Here is a 22,027-nt window from a genome sequence, read left to right on the forward strand (position 1 = left end):
TGGTGCGAAGGACCGCCTTATCCGCATGAAAAATAAGGTAAGGGGAATAGCACTGCAGAGCCGGGAGTTCAGAAACTCTGAAAGCAAAAGAAATAGCAAGAAAAAAAACAATTTTTCTCAGATGGAACCAAACAAAAGGTATGATGTCCATTGCAATTCCCTGAGATCTGACCACTGCCAAAAGCGCCCCCAGAAACTTTGTGAATATTCTGGGAGCCGTGGCAAGGCCAAACGGAAGTGCAACAAACTTGAAATGCTTGTCCAGATAGGCAAAGCTCAGAAACTGATGATGATCCCTGTGATTGGGAACATGAAGAAACGCGTCCTTCAGGTCTATGGTCATCATGAATTGACCCTCTTGGACCAAGGGAAGAATGGAATGAATGGTCTCCATTTTGAAGGACGGAACTCTAAGGGATTTGTTGAGACATTTCCCTCCTTCTTGGGAACTACAAAAAGATTTGAATAGAATCCTAGACCTCCTTCCCTTTACAGGAAATTGATGAATCACTCCCAGGGAGGATAGGTCCTGTACGCAGTTTAAGAAGGCCTCTCTTTCTTTTTAACTGATCTGCAGATAATCTTGAGAGGATGAATCTGCCCCTGGAAGGACAAGTCTTGAATCCAATGCTGTAACTCTGGGACACTACATCCACAGCCCAAGGGTCTGGGACATTGCATATCTAAGCTTGTCGAAAAAGCAAAAGCCTGCCGCCCACTTGATCCAAAACTGGACCAGGGGCGGACTCTTCATGCTGACAGTATCAGATGAAGGCTTTTTGGATTGCTTTTCCTTATTCCAAGGCTGGTTAGACCTCCAGGAGGACTTGGATTGCTCCGGCTTGGAAGAGGGAGACTTCTGTCCTTTGAAGTTACTAAAGGAACGAAAATTAGAATTTTGGCGACCCCTAAGTCTATTCTTCTTGTCCTGAGGCTGGAAAGATCCCTTTCCGCCTGTAATCTTGGAAATTATCTCCACCAGACCAGGACCAAATAGAGTCTTACCCTTATAAAGGTAAAGATAGAAGTTTGGACTTGGAAGTTACATCAGCTGACCAAGACTTTAGCCAAAGAGCCCTGCAAGCTAGAACAGCGAAGCTAGACATCTTGGCTTCCAGTCTAATGACCTGCATGTTGGCATCAGAAATAAAATAATTGGCCAGTTGTTCAGATAAGGTATCGCAGCAATAAGATGCAGCGCTTGCAACCGTAGCAATACTTGCAGCAGGTTGCCACTGTAATCCCTGATGAATATACATCTTCTTTAAGTAAGCTTCTTATCCATGGAACCTTGAAAGAACAGCTATCCTCTATAGGAATAGTAGTTCTTTTGGCTAGAGTAGAGATAGCTTCTTCCACCATTGGCACAGTGTGCCACAAATCACGAATGGAGTCAGCAACAGGAAACATCTTTTTAAAAACAGGAGAAGGGGAAAAAGGAATACCTGGCTTATCCCCATTCCTGATCTATAATTTCCGACCTATGGTTTGGAACTGGAAAAACGTCCACGGAAGAAAGATCATCATAATATCTATTGAGTTTACTAGATTTTTTTTATGGTTGACAGCGTACCAAAGTAGCCAGGACCTCCCTTAGAAGTAAACGGAGGTGGTCGAGTTTAAATCTAAAATTAACTTCTTCAGATTCTGCAGAATTATCCCCCATTATGTCAGTCAGATATCTCAGCTTTAGAGGCTACTGAGGTATCTTCCTCATCAGACACTTGGGAAAGGTTGACTAACAGAACTTGATCTTGGTCAGAAACCTTACTAGCAGAAAAATGTTTGGATTTGTTTTTACGCTTACCCGAAGTAGGGATAGCAGATAAAGCTACACACACCGCAGAAGTTATCTGTGCAGCAAAATCTCCTGGCAAATAAACACCCCCAGGAGGATGAGAGGAACTGCAAGGCACTGTATGTGAGACAGTTAAGGCTTGGGACGTTTGAGGAGAAAGTGGAGGCATATCCTGATCAGCATTATCCTGCGAGACATGTGGCTCAGAAGGGAGTAACTGGTCTTTAAATTTTAAAGTTTTAGATAGACATGAGGAACAAAACTGTATAGGTAGGACAATTTGAGCCTCTAAGCATAGTAAGCATTTGTCCATAGATATAGAAGCACCCTGTTATGTGTCCATAACTAAACAGATCCTAATAATAATCAAAATAATTAGAAAAATAATCCACTTAAACCGGCAGGTCACGGTGAGGAAAAAAATGTTTTGAATCTGCAGAGGAAATCCTCAGAGCGTAACTCAAAAACAGATAAAATACAGGCACCACTAACCCTCAGTCGGAGGTGTCCTACCGTAACCAGACTGCCACTAGATCGATTGAGGACTCTCCAGCTGATGTCACAAAATCCTGCTTCCAAGACAATCCGATCGTCAAGCGCACAGCCATCAGAGAAAAATTTCACAGACGGAGCAAACAACGAGCGTAAAGCCGGAAGAGCAGAGAGTCATGTGATTGGCAGATGAAAAGTAAACATGCGCCACAGTAAAAGGCACGTGTTCTAGGACAGTTCCGATGTTAACAAATGCTCAGCAAAATAAAGTCTAAATCTCTATCTCCTGCACATGAAAATTGAGCAGGTCAAAGGAGGGAAACTAAACCCCCTTATAAAAAAACCTTCAGCCACACATGAGAAAAATGTAATTCTCAAAATAGGGGAAAAGGATTAACCCTTAAAGGGCCACTGTAAGTAAATATTTTCTATGCCTGTTACTAACTAACTACCCCAAATACGCCTTTTATCAATAGCATTTCATTAACATATCTCTACCGTATGTCAGAAATCTTGTCTTCAAATTTAATTGTTTTCCAAACCCACTCAGTGGGTATCCTTTGCTCTGTACCAATCCGTTTACAATACCTAGGTTTCAAAATGGCGCTTTAAACACAAAGTTATTGGTTTAAGTATTTTGAACATGCAGTGCTGAAAATAGTGGGCAGGATAACGTGACATCATCGGCGAATAAAAGATATAACTTTTAGAACGTTATGAAACTTCGTTTTGGAGAAAATATAGGTCAGTAGGTTTTAATTAATGTTTAATAACTTTAATATGTTAGTTGTTTAGCTTAAAAATGATAACAGAAAGTAATCCTTTAAGTCTCCTTCATAAATCAGTTCCTCCAATACATACAAACATGCCTGCAGACTGCCCTTGTTTGTATCCTGAATAAAAGGATAAACTGAGTCCCAAAAGATCCAGGAGGATTTAATCCTAGAAGGCAAAAAGAACTTACCTGAGGATCCTGCTGCCGGGCAGAGAGACAGCTACAAGGATGTGATAGATACTCCACCCTCTATCAGGGTCAGGGATAGGCACTGAAAAAGGCTGTGGCGGACATTTTCCAAAGTAAAGACCTTAGTGAAGGACACCAAGGTACATTTGAAATTAAAAATATTATTTATACTGATGCAGATACCACTGATCCTATAACCAGCCCTCCTCTGGCTATACCCATGAGTCAGTGTCACTATTGTGTCCTTGTATAGTGCTGGGTGTTATTATACTGATGCAGATACCACTGATCCTATAACCAGCCCTCCTCTGGCTATACGCATGAGTCAGTGTCACTATTGTGTCCTTGTATAGTGCTGGGTGTTATTATACTGATGCAGATACCACTGATCCTATAACCAGCCCTTGTCTGGCTATACCCATGAGTCAGTGTCACTATTGTGTCCTTGTATAGTGCTGGGTGTTATTATACTGATGCAGATACCACTGACCCTATAACCAGCCCTTGTCTGGCTATACCCATGTGCCAGTGTCACTACTGTGTCATTATATAGCGCTAGGTATTATTATACTGATGCAGATACCACTGATCCTATAACCAGCCCTCCTCTGGCTATACCCATGTGCCAGTGTCACTACTGTGTCATTATATAGTGCTGGGTGTTATTATACTGATGCAGATACCACTGACCCTATAACCAGCCCTCCTCTGGCTATACCCATGTGCCAGTGTCACTACTGTGTCATTATATAGTGCTGGGTGTTATTATACTGATGCAGATACCACTGACCCTATAACCAGCCCTTGTCTGGCTATACCCATGTGCCATTGTCACTACTGTGTCATTATATAGCGCTAGGTATTATTATACTGATGCAGATACCACTGATCCTATAACCAGCCCTCCTCTGGCTATACCCATGTGCCAGTGTCACTATACTGATGCAGATACCACTGATCCTATAATCAGCCCTCCTCTGGCTATACCCATGAGTCAGTGTCACTACTGTGTCTTTTTATTGTGCTTGGTGTTATTATACTGATGCAGATACCACTGACCCTATAACCAGCCCTCCTCTGGCTATACCCATGTGCCAGTGTCACTACTGTGTCATTATATAGTGTTTGGTGTTATTATACTGATGCAGATACCACTGATCCTATAACCAGCCCTCCTCTGGCTAAACCCATGTGCCAGTGTCACTATACTGATGCAGATACCACTGATCCTATAACCAGCCCTCCTCTGGCTATACCTGTGAGTCAGTGTCACTACTGTGTCTTTGTATTGTGCTTGGTGTTATTATACTGATGCAGATACCACTGACCCTATAACCAGTCCTCCTCTGGCTATACCCATGTGCCAGTGTCACTACTGTGTCATTATATAGTGTTTGATGTTATTATACTGATGCAGATACCACTGACCCTATAACCAGCCCTCCTCTGGCTATACCCATGTGCCAGTGTCACTACTGTGTCATTATATAGTGTTTGATGTTATTATACTGATGCAGATACCACTGATCCTATAACCAGCCCTCCTCTGGCTATACACATGTGCCAGTGTCACTACTGTGTCATTATATAGTGTTTGGTGTTATACTGATGCAGATACCACTGACCCTATAACCAGCCCTCCTCTGGCTATACCCATGAAACAGTGTCACTACTGTGTCATTATATAGCGCTGGGTGTTATTATACTGATGCAGATACCACTGATCCTATAACCAGCCCTCCTCTGGCTATACCCATGAAACAGTGTCACTACTCTGTCATTATATAGTGCTGGGTGTTATTATACTGATGCAGATACCACTGATCCTATAACCAGCCCTCATCTGGCTATACCCATTAAACAGTGTCACTACTGTGTCATTATATAGTGCTGGGTGTTATTATACTGATGCAGATACCACTGACCCTATAACCAGCCCTGATCTGGCTATATGCATGTGCCAGTGTCATAGAGCTGGGTGTTATTAAACAGATGCACATCCAGTATTTCACTCAGGCATTATTTATTCCATAACTTATCACCCAATATTGCTAGCAGTCTCTTGACAAGCCACTAACTTTATTCACACTACATTTTTTTATTCATATTATTTCATCAGAAAGAAAAGATATACTAAGGTTGTGGCGGACACTGCAAAGGTTAGTCACGGACACCAGTGTCCGTGTACGAACACCTTGCCTATCCCTGATCAGGGACCTGTAGACAACTGTGTTTGAAATAAAGCAAGAACTACCTCGCTGCTTTCCAACTGCTAAAGGCCACCATTACTCTTACTAAAGAGATTGACATGGACTTAGCCAGACCCCAATCCTTGCTTGCAGGGAAAAGTACCCATTAAAAGGATTAATCTTCTCAGACACTCATTTTTGCCGTCCTCCTGTCACAGAGGCAAAGAATGACTGGGGGTTATGGGTAAGGGAAGTGACACTTAACAGCTCTGCTGGGGTGCTCTTTGCCTCCTCCTGCTGGCCAGGAGTTGAATATTCCACTAGTAATTGGAATGACGTTGTGGACTCTCCATGCCATAGGAAAGAAATATTATTACTCTAATTAAAAGTGTCGAGCGCAGTTAAAGGGACACTCAATCAAAATTAAACTTTCATTATTCAGATAGAGCATGTCATTTTAAACAACTTTCCAATTAACTTCCATTAATAAAATGTGCACATTCTTTTTATATTTAAACTTTTTGAGTCACCAGCTCCCACTGAGCATGTGCAGGAATAAGTGTGTATGCATTTGTGAATGGCTGATGGCTGTCACATGGTACGTGTATGCACTTGTGATTGGCTGATTGCTGTCACATGGTACAGGGGGAGTGGAAAAATACAAAACTTTTAAAATTCTCAGAAAAAAGATCTACTACTCAGAAGTTCAGACTAAGTGCTATTGCATTGTCTTGTTATCTTGCATTTGTTGATTATGCAAATCTGTGTTGACTGCTCCTTTAAAGGGACAGTATACTGTAAAATAGTTTTTCCCTTAATGTGTTTACAATTGTTTTTTTTACCAACTGCAGAGTAAAAAATGTATGAAAATTAGCTTTTTAAGGTTTATTTCTGTATATTAAAGCTCTGATTTTGTGTTTTGAAGCCACAACCTAATACAATGGGTTGAGCTTGTAGGTATAATCAGATCTCATTACTGTATCACATTGTGCACATATACCTGCTTCTTTATCTTATATCTGTTCTTAAAACAATCACCAGTACCTTGAGAGAACAATGGAAAATCAACATTTTATTACCTTATCTCTGCTATATCCAACTGGGAGTGTAATTTCTTCTGCTGGCTGTGTTTACAAAGCTTATCTATAGCTGGCCACAAACTTTCAGAATAGGTGGGGATACCACATGCTAAATCAACCATTTAAAATGCCAATATAAGGGTAAAGGAGCTACTTGTAAACAATTTAATACACTCCAGCAGGTAAAGTGGATCATTGGGAACAAATTAAAGGGGAGACATTTTTTGAGTGAACTGTCCCTTTAACAATGAGCAGCCTTCTAACTACCAAAATCTAATTACAAAGCTATTCATGTCTGCTATTTCTGAACAAAAGGGACGCCAGAGACGCTTTTACAATCATCTGTGCCATGAGTGCACAAGCAGTATGTAAATAATTTTAATGAGAAACCCAAAGTGTGAGAAAAAGTATTTTTTTTATATGCTCGCATTTGGCAGTGAAACGGTGGCATGAAATATACCAAAATGGGCCTAGATCAATGTCTTGAGTTGTCTACAAAAAAAAAAAAAACAAGGCTCTATTTCGGTTTAAATTCCCAGTAGCGAAGTGGTTAAGATTTAATAAGACAAATTTGCCTTTGATTACTATTTGTCCCCTGTATTTTGAGAATGCTGCTTCCCCGCCTGTTGTACACTTACTTCAGTTCTTGCTTCTGCTCCAGATGTTCCTGCATTATGTGTTGAATCTGCAGAAGTTCATTTTGGATGTCAGAAGATTCTCGATCGTTAGGATGTAAGCTGTGAACTGCAATAAAACAGACAAATGGTATTACTTAGAGAGAATTTTATGCTCTATGGAGAAGAGTACTTATACTTGTAATGGATTGAGGATGTCATACAGGTTATATCTTACCTACAATGCTATCAGCATCTCCTCTTGGTCCTGCCTCATGCAAAAAGTCACTTGGTGAATGCAGTAGGTTGGCATAATCTGGTGAGGAAGGCTTTATTTTTTGAGGAACTTCCGCACAGGGAGACTGCTTTTTCTAAAGAAAAGAACACACAAAAAAGTTTGGCTTTCTGTAGCATTCAGCTTATTTCAGCCCCTGATTTATAAAAGTGCAATACACAAATATGTGTGCAAATCCAGAAAATTGTATGCACTTTTACTAATACAGCTAGCGCTAAAATGAGCCGAATGTTGCAGAATGCAGCCAATTCCAAATATTCGCATTTCCCAAGATCGTATCAGTTGTAAACTGATAAGCAGACAGTAATAAATAGCTTTATAAGCCAGTGAAGATTTTACTACCATGTGATTAACAACTGGTGCCCCATCTAGACAAAATATGTTTCCATAAAACCATGACACCGCTTAAGTTCATGTTAAAGAGCTTGATAAGTCAGTCCAGCAATAAGGGAGAAACAAATCAGCATAACTATACATTGAGCTGGAGCTGAACCAGATGCCACATGAAGTTGGGAGATGTATGAGTTTTACTTTGTTCTATCATTTGTGCAGGGATTTAAATAAAATCCAGAGTGAAACAAGCAAATAGTAGTTCCAGCTCATACATTACTTACTGTGCTAGCTTCTTTTTGAATAAGAGGCATAAATGATGAAGGAGGCATAAGAGCTGGGTTAGGTACTAGTTGGCAGGCGGTGGGAAGAGGAGCAGCAGACACTGAGGTCCAGATGATGTTTGCTGGTACAGTAGCAGCTTGAGATCTAGAGTCATCAGGCAGTAACAGCTGCACAGTCTCTTGATGATGAAGGTTTCTAGGTTCGGCTATTTCTGAAATCTGATGAGTCTCAGCATAGTCTGTTCTGATGCAGCAGCTGTGTTTAAGAAAACATACTAGGATCTGTTCCTTTAAATATTCTGATACAAAACTACATGTAATATGCATATACACCCACACTTAAAGGGATAGTAAACCCCCAAAATGTTATTGTTTAAAAAGATAGATAATCCCTTTATTTACCATTCCCCAGTTTTGCATAACCAACACGGTTATAGAAATATACTTTTTATCTCTGTAATTACCTTGTATCTAAGCTTCTGCCTCCTTATCTTAGAGCTTTTGACAGACTTGCATTTCAGGCAATTAGTGCTGACTCTTAAATATCTTCACGTGCATGAACACAATATTATCTATATAAAACACATGAACTAACGCCCTCTAGCTGTGAAAAAAAACTGTCAAATGCATTCAACTAAGAGGCAGCCTTCAAGGGCTTAGAAATTAGCCTACCTAGTATTTATCCTTCAACTAAGAATAACAAGAGAACAAAGCAAATTTGATGATAAAAGTAAATTAGAAAGTTGTTTAAAATGACATGCCCTATCTGAATTATGAAAGTTTAATTTGGGCTTTACTATCCCTTTAATGATGAAATGTTGTTGCAGGCAAGGTTTTAACCCTTTGTCTGCCACACAAGAAAAAGTATGTTGCTAACCTCTTAGCAACATAAATGCCCCATCATTTTAAAACGTGAAACTTCTATACTATTGTCCTACCAGTGTTTACAAGGAATTAAATAAAATATGGAATTATTCATTCAAAAATCCAAAATAGGATGCAGCCACATGATCTATTTAAGTTCTTCCTACCTGAGAACAGTACTCAGTAGTCCTTCTCTCTCCAATGACTGCTGAAGAAATTCTGGGCTACGGGGTTTGAGTCGTTCTGAGCGCAGCGTGCTACTGCAAAGTATGGCAAATGGTTAGAACAGCAGTTTAAGATTAGCATAAAAGGTCATAAAATGGTTTGTGAACTCGTTTAATATTCCTATTGTACCGAGATGCAAGTCACTAAGGTACGAAAGGCAACCGTAACTATGGCGAAAACGGGAAAATAAACTGCAATTTGAAGTTCTGTTTTTTTCTGCCTTCATAACACTGCAGCACAGGAAGCAACCTGTCCAAAATATGTTGTTTTTTGTCATTTATTTAGCCAATCATTTCTTTATAAAGCCCTATACATTAGTATGCATTCTCTATTTAACACTATGCAAATTCAATATATGAAGCCCAACATTTTTCTTTCATGATTCAGACAAAGCATACAATTTGAAAAAATAAAATTCTCTCATGTTATTCTTTAGGGAACAGATATCTAGATAGGTAGCATGCAAATGTTTGTCGTAAAGTGCTGCCATCTAGTGCTCTTGCAAATCTGTTGCCATATAGTACTGCAGACACGTGCACACTCCTGAGCTTATCTTCCTGCTTTTCAACAAAGGGCAACCAAGAAAATTTGATAATAGAAGTAAATTGGAAACTTGTTGTGTTGGATTTTATGTCACTTTAATTATTTGTCCTCTCCATCTATTGCATGTATAGGCCTTTTGCAATGTATAACATGACCCATAGCTCATTAAACAATGCAGAAGTATTAAAATAGAAACAATATTAGGTTATATATAACACAACAATTGCACTGTTTTCTGTTTTTTAAATAGCGGTACTATATTTGTCTTAGACTATAACATGGGAGCAGTAAGTCTAAAATCTTCATACTCATTCTCTTGAAAAATAATTATTCTTCCTGACCATTTACTAAATTATAGGAATTACTGAATTAGGATTGAATTTAGAACTCCAGACTGGCTCCTAGACCAAACAACAGTCTCACAGACAGATGGAGAACTTGCATTAATGTGTGTTCTGCATAATAAACCAATATAAAAAAGAAGATACAGCAACTAAATAACTTGTAGAAAGAAATATACTGTGGTATAACTAAGGAAAGCATGACGTTTACTAATATATATATATTACAATTCTGTTGTATCGCTCTACTTGGGACCTGGCCCAGAATCTCTTGCTATGGCTTCTGAAAACAATGACTTGGTTTGCGTCACACCCACTACCTTTATCATCTTACTTATTTTCAAATGCAGAGTAATCCCACACTGCACCAGTTCCTTCTAACAATAAAATGCAAACTACTGTCTGAGTTGCAAGTTAACAGAATAAAAGATTCATAGAAATGAGCGGTAAAGACTTCAGTAGCCCCCACACTGTAGTATAGTTCAAAGGGTCGTTATAAATTATAAAAACCTAAATGCTGACCTTTAGATAGCTGGCTTAGGCAGTTTGCAGCATATTGAAAACCTGAGTTACAGATTTTGCATTTTTGTTTCTCTGGGAAAAAACACAATTTTTACTCAACAAGAGAAGCTTAATAGCCCTTTAATAGTAACAGTGTCAAATGTATATAAATATGGGCATGCTAGAAAGGTTTGATAGTTGTATCCAGGCAGGTTTTACAGATTTCTTTTTTAAGACACGATGAGTCCACGGATCATCTTAATTACTAATGGGATATTCACCTCCTGGTCAGCAGGAGGAGGCAAAGAGCACCACAGCAGAGCTGTTAAATAGCTCCTCCCTTCCCTCCCACCCCAGTCATTCTCTTTGCCTACGTTAGTGATAGGAAGAGGTAAAGTGAGGTGTTAGTCTTAGATTCTTCAATCAAGAGTTTATTATTTTTAAAGTAGTACAAGATTGTGCTGCTTTGTTCTAGGGTGTAGCCGTAGTCCATAGCAGTCTCTTCAGTAGGGCTTTGGTGGCTTTAGAGCAATGGGAACTTGTGGGACATAATTCTCACTGCTCCTCCCATGTTTTTTCTGCCCTGTATGCCTTAGTCTGAGGAAAAGAGTTACTCAGCATGCCTTTTTTCCACAGGTCAATGGGAGGGAGAGAACCTCTTAAGCCTGTGAGTTGCCTAGCTGTCAGGCAGAAGTTATGGTAAGTGATACTTTATTTATTTCTGGGGGGACCCTGGAAAGAGTTAGCTCACCATTACCTATAAACAGAGTTAAGTGCAATAAAAGGAGGACACTTAATCTGGGACACAAAAACTCTCCTAGTTAGGAGGGATAATGGACAGCGTTAGGTACTGGGGCTGGGGGCCCATTTGCTCAGGTGGTTGTTCACGTTTTATAGGTCTTTTTATTCAAAGACGTTAACGTTTTTCATTGTGGTGATAACACGCCCACGATGGGCGGAGCTTCCGACTCGCGCCATTTCCATTGCGCGTCAGTCTGGAAGTTAGTCAGTCGGAATTTCCTGAGGAGCGGTGTAGAAGCGCATGGTTTGTGTTAGAGCATGCATTTCTAACACCTGTTAAGGAAGCTTGTTCTGTGACATTTTTAGACTGCAGCGTACCGGACCGTGTGGTGATTGCGCTGTTTGGAATCTCTAGCTCCCGTTTTTGCTGGTCAGGTAGGAGCACCTCAGCACAGCTTATGAGGTGCAGAGGTGTTTTTATTCTTACTCCAGGATAATTTAGTGGCAAAAATTATCATTAAAGCAGTAAAGTAAAATAGTTGTCTCTTTGAATTTAAAGAGACAGTAACGTTTTTTTGAAATATTTTTAATGCATAAAAAGATCAATTGTGAACAAATATGGACCAAGGGGCCTTGCAGGATGTTTCTTGCTCCTTGTGTTTGGAAGCTAATGTGGAACCACCAATCCCTTTCTGTCCCACATGTATTCAGAGGACTAAGTTTTAGGGATCATTTTTTCTGAGTAAAATTTTTCTAAGGCTAATGTTGCCCCAGGGTCTTCTGACGGGGGTCAAGTTATGCTGCAGCTTTCTCCCCAAACGTCCCAAAGTGTACCGTCCGTACAAGCAGTGCCCTGCACCTCTGCTCTAGCGTCCTCTGGAGTTACTTTAAAAGACATAGCCTTTCTCTTGTCTTCTACAATTTCTGTTGTCTGCTTTCCCAATGCTACAAGGCAAGCGTAAGAGGAAAGCCAAACATGCAGAAAGTGAGGTTTCTGATGAAATGGTGGCAATCTCGGAAGTACCCTCCCAAGGACCTGAGGAGGAGGGTATTGAGGTTCCATCTGAAGGCGAAATTTCAGACTCGGAGGTTGTAACTTTTAGGTTTAAACTAGAACACCTCCGTCTGTTACTCAGGGAGGTTTTGGTTACTTTAGATGACTGTGACTCCACAGTTGTGGTTGCCCCTGCGAAGTCAAGTAAATTTAGACAGATATTTCGAAGTTCCTTCTTACTCAGACGTATTTCCGGTTCCAAAGCGAGCTTCGGAGAGCAATACTAAGGAGTGGGAGAGACCAGGCATTCCCTTTTCTCCCTCCCTCCCTCCCCTATTTTTAAGAAGATGTTTCCCATAGCTGACTCTTTCAAGGAGGCTTGGCAAACAGTTCCTAAGGTGGAGGGGGCTGTTTCCACCTTAGCCAAGAGAACTACTATTCCCATAGAACTACTATTCCCATAGAGGATAGTTGTGCTTTCAAAGATCCTATGGACAAGAAGTTAAAGGGTTTGCTTAAAAAGCTTATGTTCACCAGGGTCTGTTATTACAGCCTGCTGCGTGCATTGCTACCGTCACTAGTGCGGCAGCATATTGGTTTGATGCTCTGTCTGAGTCTCTCAGGACTGAGACTTCCTTGGAAGATATCCAAGATAGGATAAAGGCTCTGAAGCTAGCTAATGCTTTTTTTACGGACGCTTCACTTCAGATTATTAAACTGGCAGCTAAGAGCTCGGGTTTCTCTGTCCTAGCCCGCAGAGCCTTATGGTTAAAAACATGTCATCTAAGTCTAAGCTTTTAGCGATTCCTTACAAGGGGAAGACCCTGTTTGGACCTGGCCTGTCAGAAATTATTTCTGATATCACAGGAGGTAAGGGTCATCTACTCCCTCAGGATAAGAGAAATAAACAAAAAGGAACGACAGAGTAATTTTCGTTCCTTTGGAAATTTCAAAGGAAATTCTTCCTCTTCCTCCTTTAAGCAGGAACAATCTAAGCCTACTTGGAGACCCAACCAGTCTTGGAACAAGGGTAAACAATCCAAGAAGCCGGCTACTGAGTCCAAAACAGCATGAAGGGCATGCCCCCGATCTGGGACCGGATCTAGTAGGGGACAGACTTTCCTTCTTCGTTCAAGCTTGGGTTTGGGACGGTCAGGATCCCTGGACGATAGAAATAGCCTCTCAGGGATACAAATTGGAGTTCAAAAGTTTTCTTCCCAGGAAGCAGGTTTCTGCTTTCAAGATTATCTGCAGACCAGATAAAAGGAGAGGCGTTCTTACAGTGTAAAAGACCTCTCCGCCTAGGGAGTGATTGTTCCCATTCCAGTACAGGAACAGGGACAGGGTTTTTATTCCAATCTGTTTGTGGTTCCCAAAAAAGAGGGAACCTTCAGACCAATTTTAGACCTAGAGTCTAAACAAATTTCTCAGGATTCCTTCCTTCAAGATGTAAACTATTAGTTCCATTCTTCCTTTAATCCAGGAGGGTCAATTCATGACAACTGTGGATTTAAAGGACGCATACCTTCATGTCCCTATTCACAGGGACCATCGCAAGTTCCTAAGGTTTGCCTTCCTAGACAAACACTTCCAATTTGTGGCTCTTCCTTTCGGCCTGGACGCGGCTCCCAGAATTTTCACAAAGGATCTGGGGTCTCTGTTGGCAGTCCTTCGGTCAAGGGGAATTGGGGTGGCGCCTTATCTGGACGACATTCTAGTCCAGGCACCATCTTTTCAGAAAGCAAGATCCCACACCAACATAGTGTTATCTTTCCTGAGAGCTTACAGGTGGAAGGTAAATTTGGGAAAGAGTTACCTAGTTCCAGACACAAGAGTCACGTTCTTAGGAACCATAATAGACTCCTTGTCCATGAAGATTTTTCTGACAGGTCAGGAAATCAAAGATGATCGATACTTGTCTAGTCCTTCAGTCCACTCCTCGGCCGTCAGTGGCTCAGTGTATGGAGTTAATCGGGCTGATCGGGGCGGCAATGGACATCATCCCGTTTGCTCGTTTCCATCTCAGACCTCTGCAGTTAAGCATGCTCAGGCAATGGAATGGAGATTATGCAGACTTGTCTCCTCGAATAACTCTGGAGCAGGAGACAAGGGACTCTCTCCAATGGTGGTTGTCTCTGGATCATCTCTCCCAGGGAACCTGCTTTCGCAGACCAGCTTGGGTGATTGTGACAACAGACGCCAGCCTTTTAGGGTGGGGGGCAGTCTGGGGCTCCCTAAAAGCTCAGGGAGTTTGGACTCGGTCAGAGTATGTTCTTCCTATAAACATTCTAGAACTGAGAGCGATCTTCAATGCTCTCTTGGCCTGGCCCCAGTTAGCCACGGTCCAGTTTATCCGGATCCAGTCGGACAAAATAACTTCAGTGGCTTACATCAATCATCAGGTAGGAACGAGGAGTTCCTTAGCGATGACAGAGGTAACCAAAATAATCCAGTGGGTGGAGGCCCACTCTTGTTGTCTTTCGGCGATCCATATCCCAGGGGTGGACAACTGGGAGGCGGATTTTCTGAGCAGGCAGACCTTTTATCCGGGGGAGTGGGAACTCCATCCGGAAGTGTTCTCCACTCTGATTCTCAAGTGGGGTCAGCCGGAATTGGATCTCATGGCATCCCGTCACAATGCCAAGTTACCGAGATACGGGTCGAGGTCCAGGGACCCCCAGGCGGAACTGATAGATGCTCTGGCGGTCCCTTGGACCTTCAGTCTAGCATACCTATTTCCTCCGTTTGCTCTCCTTCCTTGGGTAATTGCTTGAATCAAGCAGGAAAGGTCTTCAGTGATCCTCATAGCACCGGCCTGGCCTCGCAGGATTTGGTATGCGGATCTGGTGGAGATGACATCTCTGCCTCCTTAGAGACTCCCATTGAAAAAGGACCTTCTGATTCAGGGGCCCTTCCTTCACCCAAATCTAGTTTCTCTGAAGCTGACTGCTTGGAGATTGAACGCTTAATTTCATCCAAGCGGGGTTTTTCTGATTTCGGTCATAGAGACCATGGTTCAGGCTTGTAAGCCTGTAACTAGGATTTACCATAAGATTTGGCGTAAATATCTCTATTGGTGCGAATCCAAGGGCTACTCATGGAGTAGAGTTAGGATTCCTAGAGTTTTGTCTTTTCTTCAGAAAGGTTTGGAGAAGGGTTTATCGACGAGCTCCCTAAAGGGTCAGATCTTGGGCTTATCTATTTTGTTACACAAACGTCTGGCGGATGTCCCAGATGTACAATCTTTTTGTCAGGCCTTAATCAGGATCAGGCCTGTGTTTAAACCAGTTACTCCTCCATGGAGTCTTAATTTGGTTCTCAAAGTTCTTCAAGGGGCTCCGTTTGAGCCTATGCATTCCTTAGCTATTAAGCTATTATCTTGGAAAGTTTTATTTCTGGTTGCTATTTCTTCTGCTCGGAGAGTGTCAGAGCTCTCGGCATTGCAGTATGAATCTCCTTATCTTATTTTCCATTCAGATAAGGTAGTTTTACGTACTAAACTAGGATTTCTTCCTAAGGTTGTTTCTGATCGGAACATTAATCAAGAGATTGTGGTTCCTTCCTTGTGTCCTAATCCTTCTTCTCAGAAGCAAAGACTTCTGCACAATTTGGACGTGGTCCGTGCTTTAAAGTTTTACTTACAGGTGACTAAGGACTTTCGTCAGTCTTCTTCTTTGTTTGTGATTTTCTCAGGAAAACATAAGGGACAGAAAGCTACGGCTACTTTTCTTTCTTTTTGGCTGAAGAGTATCATACGCTATGCATATGAGACTGCTGGACAGCAGTCTCCCGAGAGAGTTATGGCTCATTCCACGAGGGCTGTTGCTTCCTCATGGGCGTTAAAAAATGAAGCTTCTTTGGAACAGAATTGCAAGGCTGCGACTTGGTCCTCTCTTCACACTTATTCAAAGTTCTACAAATTTGACACTTTTGCCTCGGCTGAGGCCGCTTTTGGGAGAAAGGTTCTTCAAGCAGTGGTGCCTTCCGTTTAGGTTCCCTGTCTTGTCCCTCCCGTATGATTTGTGTACTCTAGCTTGGGTATTGAATCCCAGAGGTAATTAAGATGATCCGTGGACTCATCGTGTCTTAAAAAAGAAAAGAAAATGTATGCTTACCTGATATATTTGTTTCTTTTTAGACACGATGAGTCCACGGCCCGCCCTGGTCTTTTAGACAGGTTGTGGGTTATTGTAAACTTCAGACACCTCTGCACCTTTGCTTTTCCTTTCTCTTCCTAACTTTGGTCGAATGACTGGAGTGGGAGGGAAGGGAGGAGCTATTTAACAGCTCTGCTGTGGTGCTCTTTGCCTCCTCCTGCTGACCAGGAGGTGAATATCCCAGTAGTAATTAAGATGATCCGTGGACTCATCGTGTCTAAAAAGTTTAGACAAATTTAACAAATTTATCAGGTAAGCATAAATCTTATTTTCTATTTTATACAAATAGGGACAGTCAACGCCAAAATTGTTATTGTTCAACCCCTTAACGACCAGCACCGTACCCTGTACGACAGTGGTCGTTATGCCGCAATCTCGCTAAAAATAACAGAATTTATGCTTACCTGATAAATTACTTTCTCCAACAGTGTGTCCGGTCCACGGCGTCATCCATAACTTGTGGGAATATTCTCTTCCCCAACAGGAAATGGAAAAGAGCACAGCAAAAGCTGTCCATATAGTCCCTCCCAGGCTCCGCCCCCCCAGTCATTCGACCGACGGTTAGGAGAAAAAAAGGAGAAACTATAGGGTGCCGTGGTGACTGTAGTGTATAGAGAAAGACATTTTTCAAACCTGATTTAAAAACCAGGGCGGGCCGTGGACCGGACACACCGTTGGAGAAAGTAATTTATCAGGTAAGCATAAATTCTGTTTTCTCCAACATTGGTGTGTCCGGTCCACGGCGTCATCCATAACTTGTGGGAACCAATACCAAAGCTTTAGGACACGGATGAAGGGAGGGAGCAAATCAGGTTACCTAAACAGAAGGCACCATGGCTTGCAAAACCTTTCTCCCAAAAATAGCCTCCGAAGAAGCAAAAGTATCAAATTTGTAAAATTTGGCAAAAGTGTGCAGAGAAGACCAAGTCGCTGCCTTACATATCTGATCAACAGAAGCCTCATTCTTGAAAGCCCATGTGGAAGCCACAGCCCTAGTAGAGTGAGCTGTGATTCGTTCAGGAGGCTGCCGTCCGGCAGTCGCATAAGCCAATCGGATGATGCTTTTCAGCCAGAAAGAAAGAGAGGTAACAGTAGCTTTTTGTCCTCTCCTCTTACCAGAATAAACAACAAACAAAGAAGAAGTTTGTCTGAAATCCTTTGTTGCTTCTAAATAGAACTTTAAAGCACGGACTACATCTAAATTGTGTAACAAACGTTCCTTCTTTGAAACTGGATTCGGACACAAAGAAGGAACAACTATTTCCTGGTTAATGTTCTTGTTGGAAACAACTTTTGGAAGAAAACCAGGTTTGGTACGTAAAACAACCTTATCTGAATGGAACACCAGATAGGGACGGTCACACTGCAAAGCAGACAATTCAGAAACTCTTCTAGCAGAAGAAATAGCAACCAAAAACAAAACTTTCCAAGATAGTAACTTGATATCTATGGAATGTAAGGGTTCAAACGGAACCCCTTGAAGAACTGAAAGAACTAAATTTAGACTCCAGGGAGGAGTCAAGGGTCTGTAAACAGGCTTGATTCTAACCAAAGCCTGTACAAAAGCTTGTACATCTGGCACAGCTGCCAGTCGTTTGTGTAACAAGACAGATAAAGCAGAAATCTGTCCTTTTAGAGAACTCGCTGACAATCCCTTATCCAAACCCTCTTGGAGAAAGGAGAGGATCCTAGGAATTTTAATCTTACTCCAGGAGAATCCCTTGGATTCACACCAACAGATATATTTTTTCCATATTTTATGGTAAATCTTTCTAGTCACAGGTTTTCTGGCTTGGACCAGAGTATCTATCACTGAATTTGAAAACCCATGCTTGGATAAAATCAAGCGTTCAATTTCCAAGCAGTCAGCTGCAGAGAAACCAGATTTGGATGTTCGAATGGACCTTGTACTAGAAGATCCTGTCTCAAAGGTAGCTTCCATGGTGGAGCCGATGACATATTCACCAGGTCTGCATACCAAGTCCTGCGTGGCCACGCAGGAGCTATCAGAATCACCGAGGCCTTCTCCTGTTTGATCCTGGCTACAAGCCTGGGAAGGAGAGGGAACGGTGGAAACGCATAAGCTAGGTTGAACGACCAAGGCGCCACTAATGCATCCACTAGAGTCGCCTTGGGATCCCTGGATCTGGACCCGTAGCAAGGAACCTTGAAGTTCTGACGAGACGCCATCAGATCCATGTCTGGAATGCCCCATAATTGAGTCAACTGGGCAAACACCTCCAGGTGAAGCTCCCACTCCCCCGGATGGAAAGTCTGACGACTCAGATAATCCGCCTCCCAGTTGTCTACTCCTGGGATGTGAATTGCAGATAGGTGGCAGGAGTGATCCTCCGCCCATTTGATGATTTTGGACACCTCTCTCATCGCCAAGGAACTCCTTGTTCCCCCCTGATGGTTGATGTAAGCTACAGTCGTCATGTTGTCTGACTGGAATTTTATGAATCCGACCTTCGCTAGCTGAGGCCAAGCCCGGAGATCATTGAATATCGCTCTCAGTTCCAGGATGTTTATCGGGAGAAGAGACTCTTCCCGAGACCATAGACCCTGAGCTTTCAGGGAATCCCAGACCGCGCCCCAGCCTAATAGACTGGCGTCGGTCGTGACAATGACCCACTCTGGTCTGCGGAAACTCATTCCTTGGGACAGGTGATCCTGGGTCAACCACCAACTGAGTGAGTCTCTGGTCATCTGGTCTACTTGAATCGTTGGAGACAAGTCTGTACAGTCCCCATTCCACTGCTTGAGCATGCACAGTTGTAATGGTCTTAGATGAATTCGAGCAAAAGGAACTATGTCCATTGCTGCAACCATCAGCCCTACTACTTCCATGCACTGAGCTATGGAAGGCTGCAGAATAGAGTGAAGAACTTGACAAGCGTTTAGAAGCTTTGACTTTCTGACTTCTGTCAGGAAGATCTTCATTTCTAAAGAATCTATTATTGTTCCCAAAAAGGGAACTCTTGTCGACGGAGACAGGAAACTCTTTTCTACGTTCACCTTCCACCCGTGAGATCTGAGAAAGGCTAGAACAATGTCTGTATGAGCCTTTGCTTTGTCGTCCAGATAAGGTGCCACTGCAATACCCCTTGGTCTTAGGACCACCAGAAGGGACCCGAGCACCTTTGTGAAAATCCTTGGAGCAGTGGCTAGCCCGAATGGAAGAGCCACGAACTGGTAATGTTTGTCCAGAAAGGCGAACCTTAGGAACTGATGATGATCTTTGTGGATAGGAATATGTAGATTGTAGGTAAAATTGTTCGAATGGTTTCCATTTTGAATGATGGAACTCTGAGAAATTTGTTTAGAATTTTTAAATCCAGAATTAGTCTGAAAGTTCCCTCTTTCTTGGGAACTACAAACAGATTTGAGTAAAACCCCTGACCTTGTTTCATAGTTGGAACTGGGTGTATCACTCCCATCTTTAACAGGTCTTCTACACAATGTAAGAATGCCTGTCTCTTTATTTGGTTTGAAGATAAGCGAGACATGTGGAACCTTCCCTTTGGGGGTAGTTCCTTGAATTCTAGAAGGTAACCCTATGAGACTATTTCTAGTGCCCAGGGATCCTGAACATCTCTTGTCCAAGCCTGAGCAAAGAGAGAGAGTCTGCCCCCTACTAGATCCAGTCCCGGATCGGGGGCTACCCCTTCATGCTGTTTTGGTAGCAGCAGCAGGCTTCTTGGCCTGTTTACCCTTGTTCCAGCCTTGTATTGGTTTCCAAGCTGGTTTAGTCTGGGAAGCGTTACCCTCTTGTCTAGAGGCTGCCGAGTTGGAAGCCTGTCCGTTCCTGAAATTGCGAAAGGAACGAAAATTGGACTTATTCTTAGCCTTAAAAGGCCTATCTTGTGGGAGGGCATGGCCCTTTCCCACAGTGATGTCTGAAATAATCTCTTTCAATTCTGGTCCAAAAAGGGTCTTACCTTTGAAAGGGATATTAAGCAATTTTGTCTTGGAAGATACATCCGCCGACCAAGACTTTAGCCAGAGCGCTCTGCGCGCCACAATTGCAAACCCTGAATTTTTCGCCGCTAACCTTGCTAATTGCAAAGCGGCGTCTAAAATAAAGGAATTAGCTAACTTAAGTGCGTGAATTCTGTCCATGACTTCCTCATACGGAGTCTCCCTACTGAGCGACTTTTCCAGTTCCTTGAACCAGAACCACGCCGCTGTAGTGACAGGAATAATGCACGAAATAGGTTGAAGGAGGTAACCTTGCTGTACAAAAATCTTTTTAAGCAAACCCTCCAATTTTTTATCCATAGGATCCTTGAAAGTACAATTGTCCTCAATAGGAATGGTCGTGCGCTTGGCTAGTGTAGAAACCACCCCCTCGACCTTAGGAACTGTTTGCCATAAGTCCTTCCTGGGGTCGACCATAGGGAACAATTTCTTAAATATAGGAGGAGGGACAAAAGGTATGCCTGGTTTCTCCCACTCCTTATTCACTATGTCCGCCACCCGTTTAGGTATCGGAAAAGCATCAGGGTGCACCGGGACCTCTAGGAACTTGTCTATCTTGCACAATTTTTCTGGGATGACCAGATTGTCACAATCATCCAGAGTAGATAGCACCTCCTTAAGTAATGCGCGGAGATGCTCTAATTTAAATTTAAATGTCACAACATCAGGTTCTGCCTGCTGAGAAATTCTTCCTGTATCAGAAATTTCCCCATCTGACAAACCCTCCCTCACTGCCACTTCAGATTGGTGTGAGGGTATGACAGAAAAATTATCATCAGCGTCCTCCTGCTCTACAGTATTTAAAACAGAGCAATCGCGCTTTCTCTGAAATGCTGGCATTTTGGATAAAATATTAGCTATGGAGTTATCCATTACTGCCGTCAATTGTTGCATAGTAACAAGCATTGACGCGCTAGAAGTACTAGGGGTCGCCTGCGCGGGCATAACTGGTATAGACACAGAAGGAGATGATGTAGAACTATGTCTACTTCCTTCATCTGAGGAATCATCCTGGGCAACCTTACTATTTGTGACAGTACTGTCCTTACTTTGTTTGGACGCTATGGCACAATAATCACACATATTTGAAGGGGGAACCACATTGGCTTCCATACATACAGAACATGATCTATCTGAAGGTACAGACATGTTAAACAGGCTTAAACTGGTTAATAAAGCACAAAAACCGTTTTAACACAAAACCGTTACTGTCTCTTTAAATGTTAAACAGGGCACACTTTATTACTGAATATGTGAAAAACTATGAAGGAATTATCCAATTTTCACCACAGTGTCTTAATGCCCTCAAAGGATTGCACCCCAATTTTCAAGTTGTTAACCCTTAAAATGTGGAATCCGGAGCCGTTTGCAATTTTAACCCCCCTACAGTCCCAGCCACAGCCTTTGTTGCGACTTTACCAATCCCAAGGGGGTATACAATACCAATTGAAGCCTTCTAGGAACGTTTTCAGTGGATACCAGACCTTCACACATGCAGCTGCATGTACTGTACTCAAAAGTAACTGCGCAATAATGGCGCGAAAATGAGGCTCTGCCTACTACAGAGAAAGGCCCTTCCTGACTGGGAAGGTGTCTTAACAAGTGCCTGGTGCTAAAAACGTTCCCCAATATTAA

At 42.3% G+C, this 22,027-nt stretch overlaps 1 protein-coding gene across 2 annotated transcripts in view; it reads right to left on the reverse strand.

Moving 5' to 3' along the window:
* The window catches only part of SFI1 (SFI1 centrin binding protein), a 146,190-nt gene that overhangs the window by 8,781 nt on the left and 115,382 nt on the right, over positions 1-22,027 (reverse strand). The window contains exons 27-30 of one of the 2 annotated variants that reach the window (XM_053702014.1): positions 9,077-9,166; positions 8,046-8,301; positions 7,375-7,507; positions 7,161-7,266 (exon numbers count right to left, since the gene is read on the reverse strand). In XM_053702014.1, the coding sequence (XP_053557989.1) occupies positions 7,161-7,266; positions 7,375-7,507; positions 8,046-8,301; positions 9,077-9,166 (585 nt within the window). Of the gene's footprint in view, positions 1-7,160; positions 7,267-7,374; positions 7,508-8,045; positions 8,302-9,076; positions 9,170-22,027 lie in introns of both variants that reach the window. The other variant, XM_053702013.1, reaches the window with a different exon arrangement.

The sequence above is a fragment of the Bombina bombina genome, chromosome 2 (genome assembly GCF_027579735.1).
Source record: "Bombina bombina isolate aBomBom1 chromosome 2, aBomBom1.pri, whole genome shotgun sequence".
Taxonomy (NCBI): Eukaryota; Metazoa; Chordata; class Amphibia; order Anura; family Bombinatoridae; genus Bombina; species Bombina bombina.